This window comes from Cololabis saira, chromosome 13 (assembly GCF_033807715.1).
Source record: "Cololabis saira isolate AMF1-May2022 chromosome 13, fColSai1.1, whole genome shotgun sequence".
NCBI classification, from domain to species: domain Eukaryota; kingdom Metazoa; phylum Chordata; class Actinopteri; order Beloniformes; family Belonidae; genus Cololabis; species Cololabis saira.
Genome location: NC_084599.1, coordinates 31,013,487 through 31,028,498, shown reverse-complemented (window position 1 = coordinate 31,028,498; position 15,012 = coordinate 31,013,487). Strand labels below are relative to the sequence as shown.

The 15,012-nt window shown below is 40.2% G+C and overlaps 1 protein-coding gene across 1 annotated transcript in view; it reads left to right on the top strand.

Annotated features, from left to right (window-relative positions):
* The window catches only part of LOC133458594 (contactin-associated protein-like 4), a 154,507-nt gene that overhangs the window by 105,812 nt on the left and 33,683 nt on the right, over nucleotides 1-15,012 (top strand). Inside the window, exons 12-17 of the mRNA XM_061738655.1 lie at nucleotides 1,915-2,021; nucleotides 10,666-10,785; nucleotides 10,899-11,099; nucleotides 11,927-12,089; nucleotides 12,981-13,108; nucleotides 13,720-13,890. Coding sequence (XP_061594639.1) covers nucleotides 1,915-2,021; nucleotides 10,666-10,785; nucleotides 10,899-11,099; nucleotides 11,927-12,089; nucleotides 12,981-13,108; nucleotides 13,720-13,890 — 890 coding nt within the window. The remainder of the gene's footprint in view (nucleotides 1-1,914; nucleotides 2,022-10,665; nucleotides 10,786-10,898; nucleotides 11,100-11,926; nucleotides 12,090-12,980; nucleotides 13,109-13,719; nucleotides 13,891-15,012) is intronic.

The window sequence follows — 15,012 nt, the reverse complement described above, 5'->3', positions numbered from 1 at the left end:
CCAAGAGCTGTGCGTCTTTGGACATGTCCACTGACTCATCCCACTGGAGTGCAAATCCCACCACTGTTTGCAGTTTTTAACTGCACCCTCACATCCGATGCCATATCAGCAATTTGCCGAGCAATTGTTGTGTCTGACAAGGGGACCGTCTTCAATTTATTTGCACATTCATCATTCCCAAGCATGGTCGTGCACATATCAGTGGCTGCAGGCAATATTTGCTCAGCGATTGTGTATGTTTTTTTACACTGAGCAACGCGAAGAGCAACTTCATATGATGCTTTCAAAGCAAGCTCACTAACTTTCGCTAACTTTCTCATCATTGTCTGTTGGCCTTGGAGAGATTGCAGACGGTTTTGAAAGTAGTCCAGTGGTTTATCTTGCAAGTGGCCATGATTCTTCTCCAAATGTCGTTGCAGCTTTGATGGCTTCATGCCCTCGTTTGAAAGCGTCGCTGCACAAACAACACACACCAGCAATTCCACTCCTTCAGTTTCTTTAAAAGTGAATCCAAACTTCAGGTACATTTCTGAATATTTACGAGTCTTATCTCTTTTGCGTTTAACATTAACGTTATCCTCTGCTCCTGGAGCAGGTGCCAGGGAGCCAACCGCACCCCAAGCATCTTTGGCCTCGTCAGACGTGGAAGGAGTAACGTTAGGCCGAGCTGTAAAATTACAATCTCGAGCTTTAGGCTTCGTTATTGTCACAAATTTATCCATCAGGTCTAACTAGCGTTAAATATGAAATAGCCAAGTCAATTTCGCAACAAATTTTCTTTTCTTAAACAGCTAGCTAGCTTGTTTTTCGCTCTAAAGTTGACATTAGTCACGTGACTCACGTCATGGGAATCATTTATGTAGAGTTGTAGACTAAATAGTTATTGTCAAAAGTAGATTATTATTGCCTGTTAATGGAGTTTTCTCAATCATACATACATATATATATTTGGTATATTGGTTAAAATTGCCTTTATTTCTTTTTAAGTTGGAGGACCCCCTGCAGTACCTCTGCGCCCCCCCTAGGGGTCGCGGACCCCCGGTTGAAGACCCCTGCCTTAGAACAAAATAGTAGATGGTTCTCATTAGAACCCAAATGTGACACACAATACTAGTAACAGAACCTGAATTTACTCACAATGGACTCATAAATGAAAGAAGATTTGAGTAAATAAATTGAAATGACAAATTTCCGTCACACAAGTGACCCAAGCCGTTTACAGAAAATGCATTTATGAAATGCTGTGAACAAATAAATAAATAAAAATAAAATACATACATAAGGATTTGTTATGAATTATATTTTTTTTTATCTCACATATTTTAAATTAAAATTATTTTAAAATTCATTTGAATATGAACAAAAATGTCATAGTTATGGATCAATGCACATGTCATACAACAGAAAAATACTCGGGCAATAACTCCAGCAGTGCAGGCCATTGAGGATTATGGAGTCTAAATCCAAAGTGTCTTATTAGTGTTAATTAATTGCAATTGGCAATGTCTAATTATACACAAAATTACTATTTGCCAACTGACTTTCAGATGCTGCAGTCTCCCAACACCTAATTACTTCTAATAGCACTGCCACACAAGGTGCAATTCATTAGCTGAAATGGGTACCCATTACTGTTGTGGTTGCAAGCTGTGTCAGGCTTTGGTAGTAACAAAGAATAAACCAATGTCAAGGTTTGGGTCTTGAAAATATTTTTATAGAACATGCCCCTGTGTTCCACTTGTCATTGAACTGCATATTGCTTTTATTCAGGCCTCTGCCACTCGGCAGGCCCTCAGCAATCATGAATGTTCTGGTGAAGATGTATTTATTTCTGATCAATGTCCTTGAGAAACCTTGAGAGTGCTTTTGATGAAAAATGCTCTTTACTCTTTCCTATATCTCTTTTTCTCATAGGTGTTCCCCCAGTCACTGTGAACATGGAGGTAAATGTACTCAGTCATGGAGCACCTTCCATTGTAACTGCTCCAGCAGCGGCTACAGAGGAGCCACCTGCCACAGCTGTAAGCATGTACTAGAAAGATGCATAAATCAAGTCTTGGGAGTGGGCACAACAGCCACATAATGACACTTACAGTATTAAGATGCGTAAGTTGTAGTGATGATGGATGGATGGATGGATGGATGGATGGATGGATGGATGGATGGATGGATGGATGGATGGATGGATGGATGGATGGACGGACAAACAAACAAATGGGTGGATGGACTTACAAAATATGAAATTTTTTCCGTATTTTGTGATTCTTTTAATGATTTCATATATTGTATCACCATATGGTTTTATATGACTAACCTATGGACAGCCTAAGATGCTATATTCAGTGTTTCTCACACGGTTAACTGCACACCATCTTACTAATCAGTGTTGTTTACCTTGTCCTTGAAGTGTCTTAGCTTTCCCGTCTCTGACTTGTATTCACATCCTTATATATATATATATATATATATATATATACATATATATATTGTGTGTGTGTGTGTGTGTGTGTGTGTGTGTGTGTGTGTGTGTGTGTGTGTGTGTGTGTGTGTGTGTGTGTGTGTGTGTGTGTGTGTGTGTGTGTGTGTGTGTGTGTGTGTGTGTGTGTGAATTTCTATTGCTACAGGTATTTACAGTACACTATGACTATATGGTATATTTGACAAAATGTTCAGTGGTGCAGATTGATTGCTAAAAAAAGATTACACAGACTACACAGCAGTAATTTACAAAATGTACCAGAAAAATTCAGATTTTCATGCAAAGTAGGGCAAGTGAATGATGATGAAGGAAAGCAAATACTGGTAATAGCATGATAATTATAACACAATACTGTATGGCGGTGCAATAATAGAGTAAAGGCAGTTCAGTCCAGGCGGTTGGTGTGTGTATATGTGTGTGTGATGATAGAGGGAAAAGGGAAAGATGGGGGGAGGTGCAAAAGAGCCAGACAGGTGAGCACTAAAATGGACTTTATTAACTTACTCAGTGAACCAGCTGACTAGTGAATTGTCAGTCATCCAGGCCGTACATGTTATGGTAATCCTAAAAAATTTGACAAGAAGGCAAATGAACCAGGAGGTGAAGTAGTGAAGTAAAGTTGCCTTCTATTCAAGCGTTCCAGGATCGCCCCACTTTGCATATAAAATGGCAGAGAATCCCCAGAACAAGTGCAAACATTTCTTAGATGCAGTTCTTGGATCAGAGTAAAATTGATGATATGGCAATGAAAAACAGACACCCAGGGGAGTAAACAGGCACTGGCCACTTTAAGTACACCTGGTATACATAATAAAGTTAAAAAGACTATATACTCAATAATCTTACATAGAAGTATAATTGAGAGATAATTTTCCACTTGATCAGGATTAGGCTTTTTGAGCTGAGATGTTGCCGGGGCCACTTTGAATTCAACACTAAACTTGTCTGAGGTTGGAAAAGCATTTATGACATGTCTGAATGCTGGTACTGACAGACATTGCTGGGAACATGTAGTAAGATTGCTGGATGAGAGGTATGATATATTGCATTCAGTAAGAAAAGGAAATCGCAAAAATAATGTCACGTTGACCTCAGAGGATGGAGAGCAGATATTAGCACCATGTTTGGCATGTGGATGCCTTATTCTTTGAAAGGGTTCGCCTGGAAGACTGATGTGCCTTTAATCACTTCGTATTGCCTCTGTAAAGCGGAGGCAGAGAAATTTGTGGCTAGAGGATGTAGAGGAAAATTAAATAATGCTTTGGAGGTTGAGAATTGTTTTCAGGTCTCGGTGGCAGTGCTGAGCATTTCATTATAAAATGCATTTTAACAGATAATTGATTAGCATAGGCAGCAGTAAAGTCAGCTTAGTTAACTGCAGAGTGGCACTTTCATAACTGCTCAGAGAGGGTAATGTGTTTGGGAGGGGTTCACTCTAATGACTGCAGATAAACCAGATTTTTTTGCCTTCTGTCACTGTATTTTCTGTGTATGTTGGAGATGAAAGGACTGAAGTGGATGCACATTGCTTAGAATGCTACTGTTCTTGCAGATTCCTGTTCACTCAGCCTTTAACACAGCAAAGTGAAATCGAATCATAACCCACCGCATCTTCTTGGTCAAATTAGCTGCTCATGAACTAAGAACACATTCTTATTAAGATGATTACTCTGAAATACCAATATTTTCTCTTCCTTCTATTTGCCTGCAGCAGAGTTGAGTGTCATAAGGGCCTGTTTTGCACAGATGGTAATTAATGAATCTTCAAAATGTTGTTGCATTTTTGCCTCAGTACTTCCTTTGAATAAATCTCTGAAAGTAAAAAGTTGCTAAATCACACACTCAAGTTACTTGTGTGTGTGTGTTTGTGTGTGTGAGAGAGCAAGAGAGAGAAAGACAGATGGCAAAAAGCAAAATAAACAACGGAAAATCAAAAATAGACGTATAAATATACAAGTCTTTTCTTTACTCATCCCAACTTGTTTGAAATCGGTTGGTGGCATCAAAATGGGTTATATTTTCAAAGAAGTGTCATTTTCAATATGCATGCTTTTTCTTTGAAATCTTTCACTTCAATTTAAGAGTTTTAATTTAACTAATCTGCATTTTCTTCTATTTACGTTCATATTTTATATAGCATCCGAGCAGTGGGACCATTGTTTCAAATGCACCCAATTTATCTTTATTTTTTTCTACGACATTTAAATAGAATATTATTTGTCTCAAATGAGTGAATGCACACAGCTTGGTTCAAAATAGCTAGAATGTTTGGATCTAAACCTACACTAGCCTAAACCCCAAGAATCACGCAGTTTCATTCAAGGAAATAAGGTTAATATTCCATGCATGCTTTTATTGGGCTTGCTTTAATAAAACAGAGGCTGCATGTTCCCCAGTCACTTTCCTTGTGTGTCTGCATGTGTTTCTAATGCCATTGTTGCAGAACTTTAATTAGCTGTGTACAATCGGGAATAGACAAACAGATTCGTGGCACTTCATTATTCTTACTAAATTAGAGTTCCGTTTAATTTGAAAGTCCTTAAAGCTTTCATTTTGTTTTTTGGCAACTACAACTGGACCACAGTCAAGGCTTATCATTTTATTTATTTATTTTTCTAAGTTATTATTTTTGATGTATTTTGAAGGTGTGTTTGTAAGTCCATCCATTTTTTATACTTTCTTCATTCTGTTCAGCTGTGAGGGGGCTGCAGACAATCCCAGCTGTCATTGGTAGGATGAGGTGTACACTCTGAAAGGCCAATTTATTGCAAGGGGTTCTTGTTCAGTGTCTTATTTACATGTCTGTCTATGATGGGGAAAAAATGTGAAATTCTACTCGTCATTCATGTCCCATGGGACACAATGATGCAAAGGCTCATTCTGAAATCAGCAGCCGAAAAAGCAAATCTGGGTAGTTTTTGTTGTATTTTAAGGCACATATTGAGAACTATAATCTTTTTTTGTGTATTTTGTGTTTCAGCTGAGCATTTTTTAACGTATCTATATTTTCAGGTGTTCAAAGCATCCATATATTGTCCTTTTAACTCAGAAAAACTGGAACAAGAATACTTATGTTGCAGTGTCTTTTTTTTTTATTACATACTGTTAATATTCTCGAGGCACCATAATTTGATTTGGGTTCAGTGGACAACAGAGTCCAGATCATGGTCAAAGTCAGGGTGAACTTGTGGAAGTGAAAGACCAAATTGTTAATTGTTTAGGCTCAGGGTTAAAGACCCAGTCAAGCCCAAGAAAATGGGGAAAAAAAGGAAAAAGTGTAGAATTTGACAATTCATTGATTCAACAAATGAAGGCATTTCAGCTACAGTGACAGGCAATACAGTAAATCCTTTGAATGTGTGTGTGTGTGTGTGTGTGTGTGTGTGTGTGTGTGTGTGTGTGTGTGTGTGTGTGTGTGTGTGTGTATGTGTGTATATATATATATATAAGAATAGATTTCTGAGTAGAAAGCGTGTCATAAACCATGCATTAGAAGGCAGAATGTTCTTTTAACATAAATGGATCTAATCTTTGAAGTTATGAGTTTTAAGGGAGTCGCATTAGAAATGAAAGTATACTGGGTGTAAGATCCATTTTTATTTGGATGAGGACCATTTTACAAATCAATGCACTTTAAATGTCCAGAAGAGAAATAAAAATGCAAAAGTTTATTTTACAGATCAATGTCCCAATATTATCTTCAACATGGTTTATTCCAATTATTCCAAAAACTTAACACAGTTTTTAAAGTGATAAATATTTCTCTTTTATAGTAACAAAAGCTTTGTTTTTAGTAATCATAAAGTATAGATACTACATTATTATGATTTAAAGCGATGCCTCGGTTCTTCTTTTGGATTCTAAAAATTGTCCCTTTATACATCACATGTGTTCTATCTCCGGAAAGTTCAAGAAAAATAATAAAACCTGTAAAACGGTGAAGTAAACCTGGAACGCGTTATGTTCACAAAGCTCAGGTTAAGTGACTCTTTCCATGGACTTACATCCTTGTGAAGGATTCTGATTGGAGATGACCTCCAATGATGGTATCGTTTCAATTAGCTTCAAAGAGTTTAAGTTCATTTGTAGTGTTCACATTTGATCAAAAGTTACTGATGAATCACTCTTACTTGGTTCTGACAGCTAAAAGGGACCAAGAGCGAAAACACCCCATCAACAGATGAAAGACACATTAATTATACTTACTTCCCTTTGAAGTCTGAAGATGTCCAGGAGAGGTATCAGCTCTGAACTCGCAGGAATCAGTGGGACGCCAACTACTTTCTTGAAAAATCTGCCCAGGGGTGGTCTTTGTAGGAGAATTCAGGCCAAAAATCCATACCTCAAACATGAAAACAAGGCCAAGCAACTTATGTATGATAATAATTTGAATGCAAAAAAATGGTAACAAGTGCTTTGAAGTTATGAGTAACCCCTCGTTCACACTGAAAGAGTCACGGGCGTCCCGACGCCAGCATCTCGCCGCTTGGTGCATTCACACTGAAAGCGTCAGTGCCTGCAGCGGGGCGGCGGTGGGCGTGGTTTCAAGCTGCGCTGCAGAACTGAAGGGAACAGTGGGAACAGCCTACACATATAACTACACATCTTAATTTTCATATTTCACCATAGATCTCACTTTGGGACGCCTTCTTTATATTTTAGCGTTATTTCCGCGTAGATAAGAGTGAGTTTGATGCTCCTTTAACAAGTTTGGTCCGCGGATCAACATCAACCCAGCGAGCACTTGCGCCCGGTGGATGATTTATGGTTCCGCGTCACACCAACGCAGAACCTACGGCGTAGGATACGCGGCGACGCACACCGCACCGCGTCCCTACGCCGTCAGCTACGCCGTCGATTTAACGCAGAACCATAATTCAGGTGAAGCTGCAGTCTGTCTGCGCTGATCACTACACACCGGGTCGGAGCGGATTTAGTCATGATGTTTAACCTGAGTTTTGTGATTAATAAGCACGGGTTTTAATTATTTTTCGTTGGATCAATGTAGCAAATAAAATCGTTGGGACCATCCAGCTCCTCACCCATCAGATATGTGTTTCACGTGATCAGTTCAGGTAAAACGGCAGTCAAACCAGCAAAATGTCATTTTGCTGGATGAAATATATTAATTCCTGATAGAATAAGTGTATTAGTGCACAGCTCTGCTCCTGTACGCATGTGAATGAGTGTACGTTTGTGTCTACATGAAAGTACAATCTGCATTGAGAGTTCTCGCTTCGGGAATCCCTAGCCCCTTTCACACAGCCAGTTCGAGGCGGGAACGTTGCGCCTTTAAGCCGCCTCGCTGTTCTGTGTGAAAGTCACGGAGGCGGAATGGGGGGGCCAAGTGGCCCCACCAATAAGCTGGCAGCGGAGGTAGTCACAGAGCCGTCACAGAGACGAAACGGGGTCTGTGTGAATGACACAGCCGGCATGCCGGGGCCAGCCGGGGCCAGCGCTGACGCTGTCGTCACGCCTCTGATTGCGGAACGCCGGCATGCTGTGTGAATTTACAGACGGGAGCGGCGTTATGCCGGCGTTGTATGGTTCTGTGTGAACCAACAAAGGCGGCGTATTGGCAGGACTTCTTTACACCAATATTGCGGAATCTCTGTGTGAAAGGGGCTCCTGTGTGTGATTGGACGACGCCTCGGCGTCGCCGCTGCTCATTTGCATAAAGTTCAGATTTTTCAACTTTCAAATTGACGCGCCGCGCCCGCCGCCCGACGCTCCTGCCGCTCCCGCCGGTCCCGCCGCCCCCGCCGCCTCTCGACGCCCGTTTTTCATAGACAATGAATGGCAGCCAGACGCCTATGACTCCCGTGACGCTTTCAGTGTGAACGCAGGGTAAAACGTATTTGGCTGCACAGAAGGAACTTGGTTTGCTAAACGGCTGCACAATGAGTGTCTGCTGCCAACAGTGAAGCAAGGTGGCGGTTCCTTGCAAGTTTGTAGCTTTATTTCTGGAAACTCATTGTTCTCAATGCTGAGAAACACATACAGACACATATCCATCCTGCAATGACATCCAAAGACATTTATAATCGGCCCCAAATTTATTCTGCGGCAGGACAAGGACCCTAAACACACAGCTGATGTCATTAGGGAATTATCTTTAGCATAAACAAAGAATAAAGACTCCTTGGAGGTCGGATCCCAACATCTTGGAGTCGGTCTGAGATTAAACAAGTACCGTAAATAGGACCATAGCCTAACAGCTGCATTGCTGCGTTTTTTTTTTTTTTTTTTTACCACAGCATGTCACACACATTCTGTTAACATCCTGAAAACTGTGACAACTTTTCAAAAAAAGGGCATAATCATCTAAGTGACATGAGTGTTGGTAAGAGCACCATTTTCCATTGTATTTTCTTCATCTTTGCACACAGAGGTCATTTCCTGTGTGTTTCACCTCTGCTATTACCAGGGCTGCACATAAGTGGGCCGCCAGAGCGCATGCGCCGTCAAAATCCACAGTGCGCTGTCAATCTTGTGCTGCGAAGCGCTTTTGCGTACCACCAGCTGGGGCTCATATTATTGGTTGTGGCCAGACCAGAATACTAATATTAAAAAATCTGGCCAATCACAGCGCGTCCTTACTCCCCCTCCATACTCGTTGCGGCGGTGAGGAAGAGAGGTAAGGATCAGCTTTACTGAACAAACCCCCGACACGTCTCGTCAAAATGTCCAAGAAGCAAGCGCCATTAAGTAATTATTTTGGCGTTCCACCACCATCAACTACAAATAGACGCCAAACTGAACCACTACCCGAATCGAACAGAAAACGTGTGTTCGCCGAGAAGTGGCTGCATGATGTTACGCGGCGACGCAGTCCCGCGTATCCTACCCCGTAGCTCTGCGTTGGTGCAACGCGGAACCATAAATCAGCCAGTGTCCGTCACTGCGTGCAGCATTTCCTGCACCAGCAAGACGCTGCTCTCTGATTATGGCTCAAAGTTTATGAAAACCCCAAATAAAAAATAAATTAGAGAATATTTTATGAAATCAATAAACAATTCCATCATCAAAATTGTAACAAATAAAGGTTCAACATATCTTGCTTTGCATGTACAGTAATAAGACTAGGTAATATATTAGTTTCACCTTTTAAGTTATTATTATTGAAATAGATTAACTTTTACACCATATTCTAGTTGAATTATTGAAATAAATTAACTTTTACACCATATTCTAGTTGAATTATTGAAATAAGTTAACTTTTACACCATATTCTAGTTTAGTTATTGAAATAAATTAACTTTTACACCATATTCTAGTTGAATTATTGAAATAAATTAACTTGTACACCATATTCTAGTTGAATTATTGAAATAAGTTAACTTTTACACCATATTCTAGTTGAATTATTGAAATAAGTTAACTTTTACACCATATTCTAGTTTAGTTATTGAAATAAATTAACTTTTACACCATATTCTAGTTGAATTATTGAAATAAATTAACTTGTACACCATATTCTAGTTGAATTATTGAAATAAGTTAACTTTTACACCATATTCTAGTTGAATTATTGAAATAAATTAACTTGTACACCATATTCTAGTTGAATTATTGAAATAAGTTAACTTTTACACCATATTCTACACCTTGGCTGATGTGGACATACAGAGCATAGGCGGCTATTTCAGCTGCTATATGGTTGGCTGTCTGTACAGTCATGCAAGTTAGTTTAGAAGTTTTGGGGCTTTTTTTTGGCTCCTGCGCTGCTGAAATCGGGGCGTCCTTTATTTCTATTTGTGAAAGTTGGCAACCCTAGGTGCAAAATATGCCGTGAGCATCCCAATCTGGCCGATAAAAACTGTAACTTACTTATACTGACTCTACAGACTAACACGCACCATGAATAAATATCGTTTTGCCTATAACTTATTCCTGCATCCCTCTTTTATCGATCGGGCGAGACGGGTCACCGCGTTTTTGGAGGCCCAAGTCACATATCCAGGGGCTCCTCTGAGCACCAGACCAAAATAATTATGTGCAGCCCTGGCTATTACAGTACCTCTCAAGATGGGACAGAGGCATAACAAAAATGCCCTGTTGATCTGCTTAAGCCGTGCACCTACAGAAGACAAAAACTGATCTGAAACTAGTGGGAAAGTCCCGCTTTGAAAATGGAGTATGTTATAGACTCTCTAGTTTGAATTCTGTCATGTTTTCCTCTCCAGCAACGTATGAACAATCGTGTGAGATATATAAACATAAAGGCAACACATCGGGACATTATTACATAGACGTGGATGGCAGCGGACCAGTTAAACCCCAGTTGGTCTATTGTAACGTCACAGGTAAAAGAAATGATATTTCTTTTCATACAAATTGCTGCCATTTGTTAGTCTGCATGATTGCTTGTGGCCCACGCAGTCTGCTTATACATACTTTGTGTTTCTATTTCTGCCAGAGGACGAGACTTGGGTGGTTATTCATCACAATAACACAGACATGACAAGAATTCAGTCCTCGGATGAGAGAAATCAACACTTTACCCACTTTAACTACTCTTCTGAAGAGGAGCAGCTGGCGGCCATCATCAGTCAGTCAGAGCACTGTGAGCAGGAGCTATCCTACCACTGCAGGAGGTCCCGCCTTTTCAACACCCTCGGTAAGGTCTAGTGAAAAAGCTCTTTCACATTTTACGCTTACTTTAGGATAGCAAGTTTTGAGGAGAGTCAAGCTGTTTAATCATAATTTTACTCTTTTGTTGGGCAAGCTTTTTTGAAGGAAAATGTAGTCAAAATTGCTGGAGGCAAGTTCTTCAGAAAGCAAGTTTTTCTGCTTCTGTATGATCTATATCTGGAAGTAGAGCGCGGTTGTGTGAATTGCTGATTTAGTCAATTTAACTCTAATTCAGCCATCAGTTAGATATCTATAGAGCATTATCTCCCTCTCACTCAGCCACAGCACAACATTTTACTGTTTTTGGATACTTGGAACTTTGGCTACTTTGTTTTTAAACCCTTTATGAATATGCAACACAAAGTGATTCAAAATGAGGCAAAAGGCTGTGAAATACCACTGTATTGGCTAAAAAGCTTTCTTTGGAGGATGCATCTGGAAGGGAGAAGTATTGAGAACATAACTGCTTATGATCTGGCCAGTCTTATCAGGAAAGCAGCAGTAGAGGTACCTGATCAAAGGTGGGTAGACACATGCATGAGAGCCTTATTATTATCCTTGGGAGGTGTATCCTGTTTGGCGTTCGGAAGGAAAAAGAAGGAAAATAGAAGCTGATGTCAGATTTGATATGAAAGTTAATGAGAAGAAAGTCAGCTACAAAAGCTGTCAGATCAGTGATTTAGATGAGTGACAATTCAACATCAGAGGACTTTTACAATCATCTGTCAGTTTGAGAATGATCGTTGTGTTGCAGAGATAATCTCTCCCTGCAGAACAAAAAAAAGGTTAATCTTGTTTATGTTTGTGTTTAAGATGGTACTCCGTTCAGCTGGTGGGTGGGAGGCCCAGGTCCAGGTCAGGTCCAGACCCACTGGGGTGGCGCTCTGCCTGGCAGCCGGCAGTGTTGGTGCAGTCTGCAGGACAAATGTCTAGACTCCAGTTACTACTGCAACTGTGATGCTGACTACGACCAATGGTACTGCACCCGACCATGCAGCAGCCACATGTGTAGAAGAATCACTCAAGCTGCAGTACATTTACTCAGGAAAAACGTTTTCAGAACTTTGTTTTAGGCATTTTGTGATTGTTGCTTTTCTTTTCTCTGTGACCACATCCAAAATCCAAAATATGAAACTAAGTAGACCCAGTTGAGGAGTTGAGGGGGGTGGTAGTCTGGTGGCTACAGAGGTGGGCTTGGCTCTGGAGGACCAGGTTCAAGCCCAGAATGCCAACCCAGATGAACCACCTTGGGCCCATGAGCAAGGCCTTAAAGGAGCATGAGGCTCCTTTTAAGAAATGAGACTCATTAGCGCCACCTTCGCCACAACAGCCGTTGGGGGTACTGCAGACAACAGCGAAGCCGGCACGGGAGAACGGGGAGAACGTGCATGCAGCGTCATTTGACGTCACATCCGCAGCCCAGCGCGGGAAATTCCGGTCACAATTGCAGCACATTTTGCAGCACACAGCCTGTTCAAGGCAACGGAGAGATACACTAGAGGGCTCATTCTTTTTGGTTTGGAACGCTTCATCTGACATTATCACTAGAAAACTTAAAACGTATATGAATTTTTTTCATAAATCCTGCCTCAATCCTGCCTCATGCTCCTTTAACCATAATTGCTCCATGGTGTGTGTCTCAGATGTAAGTTGCTTTGGATAAAAGCGTCTGCTAAATGACAGTAGTAGTAGTAGTAGTAGTGTTCTTAATGCTGAATGTAGTGTGGGTCCAAGTAGGCACACGTACACTGTCTTTTGTGACTTTTCCACTGCTTGTCTCCTTGTCTCATTTCTGTTCATCTCTTGTTACTTACTCACTGCATTTCTGTCCTTTATCTTATCTTTATCTTTTCCCTCTCTTTCTCAGGACCAATGACTCGGGCCTGATCACCCATAAGGAGACCCTCCCAGTCCGGTCTCTGGTGCTGGGTGACATCCATCGGCCAGGGTCAGAAGCTGCCTACAGGGTGGGACCACTGCGTTGTCATGGAGACAGTAAGTCTTTTTCAACTGCTTGTTGATTTGTACAAAGTTGCTGTCATAAATGACACTTCTGTTGGTCCTCATATAAATTCTCCGTGGTTTGGCGGGAGATAATGTGAGGAATAAGTTTTTTTTCTCAACCATACAATAGTTTAATTTAAAAGTATCTTTGTATCAAGTGTCCTTCCTGCCATTTTAAATTGTGGAAAACTATTGTGCAGTAAATCACACTAGCTAATTAGCACAATGACTGCTAAAATATGACTTGCTTATTCTCTTTAATGACAGCTTGTAATAGGAAAATATATCAATAAATTAATTTGATAGAGCTTAACAGTTTAATTGCTTATAATTCCAACATTAAGTTTAATGAGAAAGTAAGAACAAAGATAAATCAACTAAAATAGTTACCATAGCTAGTATTATGTTTTTTGCATTCAGCTAATTAGCTGAACAGTTGGATCATTTGTTTACCACATGGTTTTCATTATGCAGACATCATAATGAGTTTTCTTTAATGAGCTTTGTTCCAGAGTTATACATGCAGTGGCCAAAAAAAAAAAAAAAGGTTTTACATATCTTCTTGCAAGTATGCAAAGCTTTTCAGTCTTTATGTCTTTCAGAAAACTTTTGGAATGCCGCATTTTTTGATAGGAAGACATCCTACCTTCACTTCCCCACCTTTCATGGAGAGCTGAATGCTGACATCGCTTTTCTGTTTAAAACAACATTCTCTTCTGGGGTCTTTCTGGAAAATCTGGGCATCAAGGACTTCATACGGATCGAGCTGAGCTGTAAGTAAATATATAAGTGCTTTTTGTCCCATTGCTTTGAATAGGTTTACCCCCCCCAAGCTGGTACTGGGAGTAGGTGAAAACAGTAGTCATGTGATATATTCTTGTGTTTTTTGGTTTATTTAATTTTTTCTTCCTGGTCATTTACATTAAAACGCAAAATTGAGTGACCGGTTAAGCGGTGAACACACTGAAATTTTTACACACTGTGAGCAGTCTGCGGTATTGTAATATTTTCATTCTCCTCTTCCATTATATTGTGTAATACAGTGTATGATAGTTGCCTTTGCATTTAGTTGCTAATAGAAAAGAGGAGTGATAAAACTCAAAATGAAATATTCCCAAACTATTTAGTTTGTGTAGTTATTTCAGCACTCCATAGTCCAGGGAACTCCAGAAGTAAAGGTCAATTCTCCCTATTTTAGTAGGTTTTGGGCACATTGGGGTCAGTGCATCCATGATCATTTCTGATATTAAGAAGTTGGGTCTAGGCCAAGAGGTGTCAGAATTTTAAATCAGATATTTAATAAACAAGACTGCCAGTGACGGAGGAGTGATTATTTTCTGTTTGTGTCGATTAAACTGGCAACAAGCCAGAACCGAGTACGTTTCCCATCTGCCTTTTCACTGGTGAAAGCTCACTAAAGAACAGCGAAAAAAATCATGTAGATGGGTATTTTTGAAGTGGTTCAGTAGTGCTATTGCTTGATGATAACTGACCTGCAAATGTCACATTTAATTTTCCTTACAATAACACAGTAAAAAACATGCAAATTCTAACTACATTTCTGGTTGAGCCCACAGATGTATCACTGAATGTCAAAATGATTAAAATCAAATGAGATTTCAGAGATTGCAGCTGATGTGTTTCAAGTGTGTTTTCACAGTGCAGAGCTGGAAGGAGGTTTTTACAAGCATGTTTGACAGTGAGCATCCTATTGATCTTACCATGGTCCTGGCACTTGGCTTAACACTCATAAACACACACGCACGCACAGAAACAAATGGGTTTGTAGCTGCATTCCTGCATTACTGCCCCAAAGCTAGTTTTCTAAATGATCCCAGATCTGTGTCCAGCTGTCTGTCCAAGCTACCAACAGATGGAAGTCAGTTCAGTCCTCT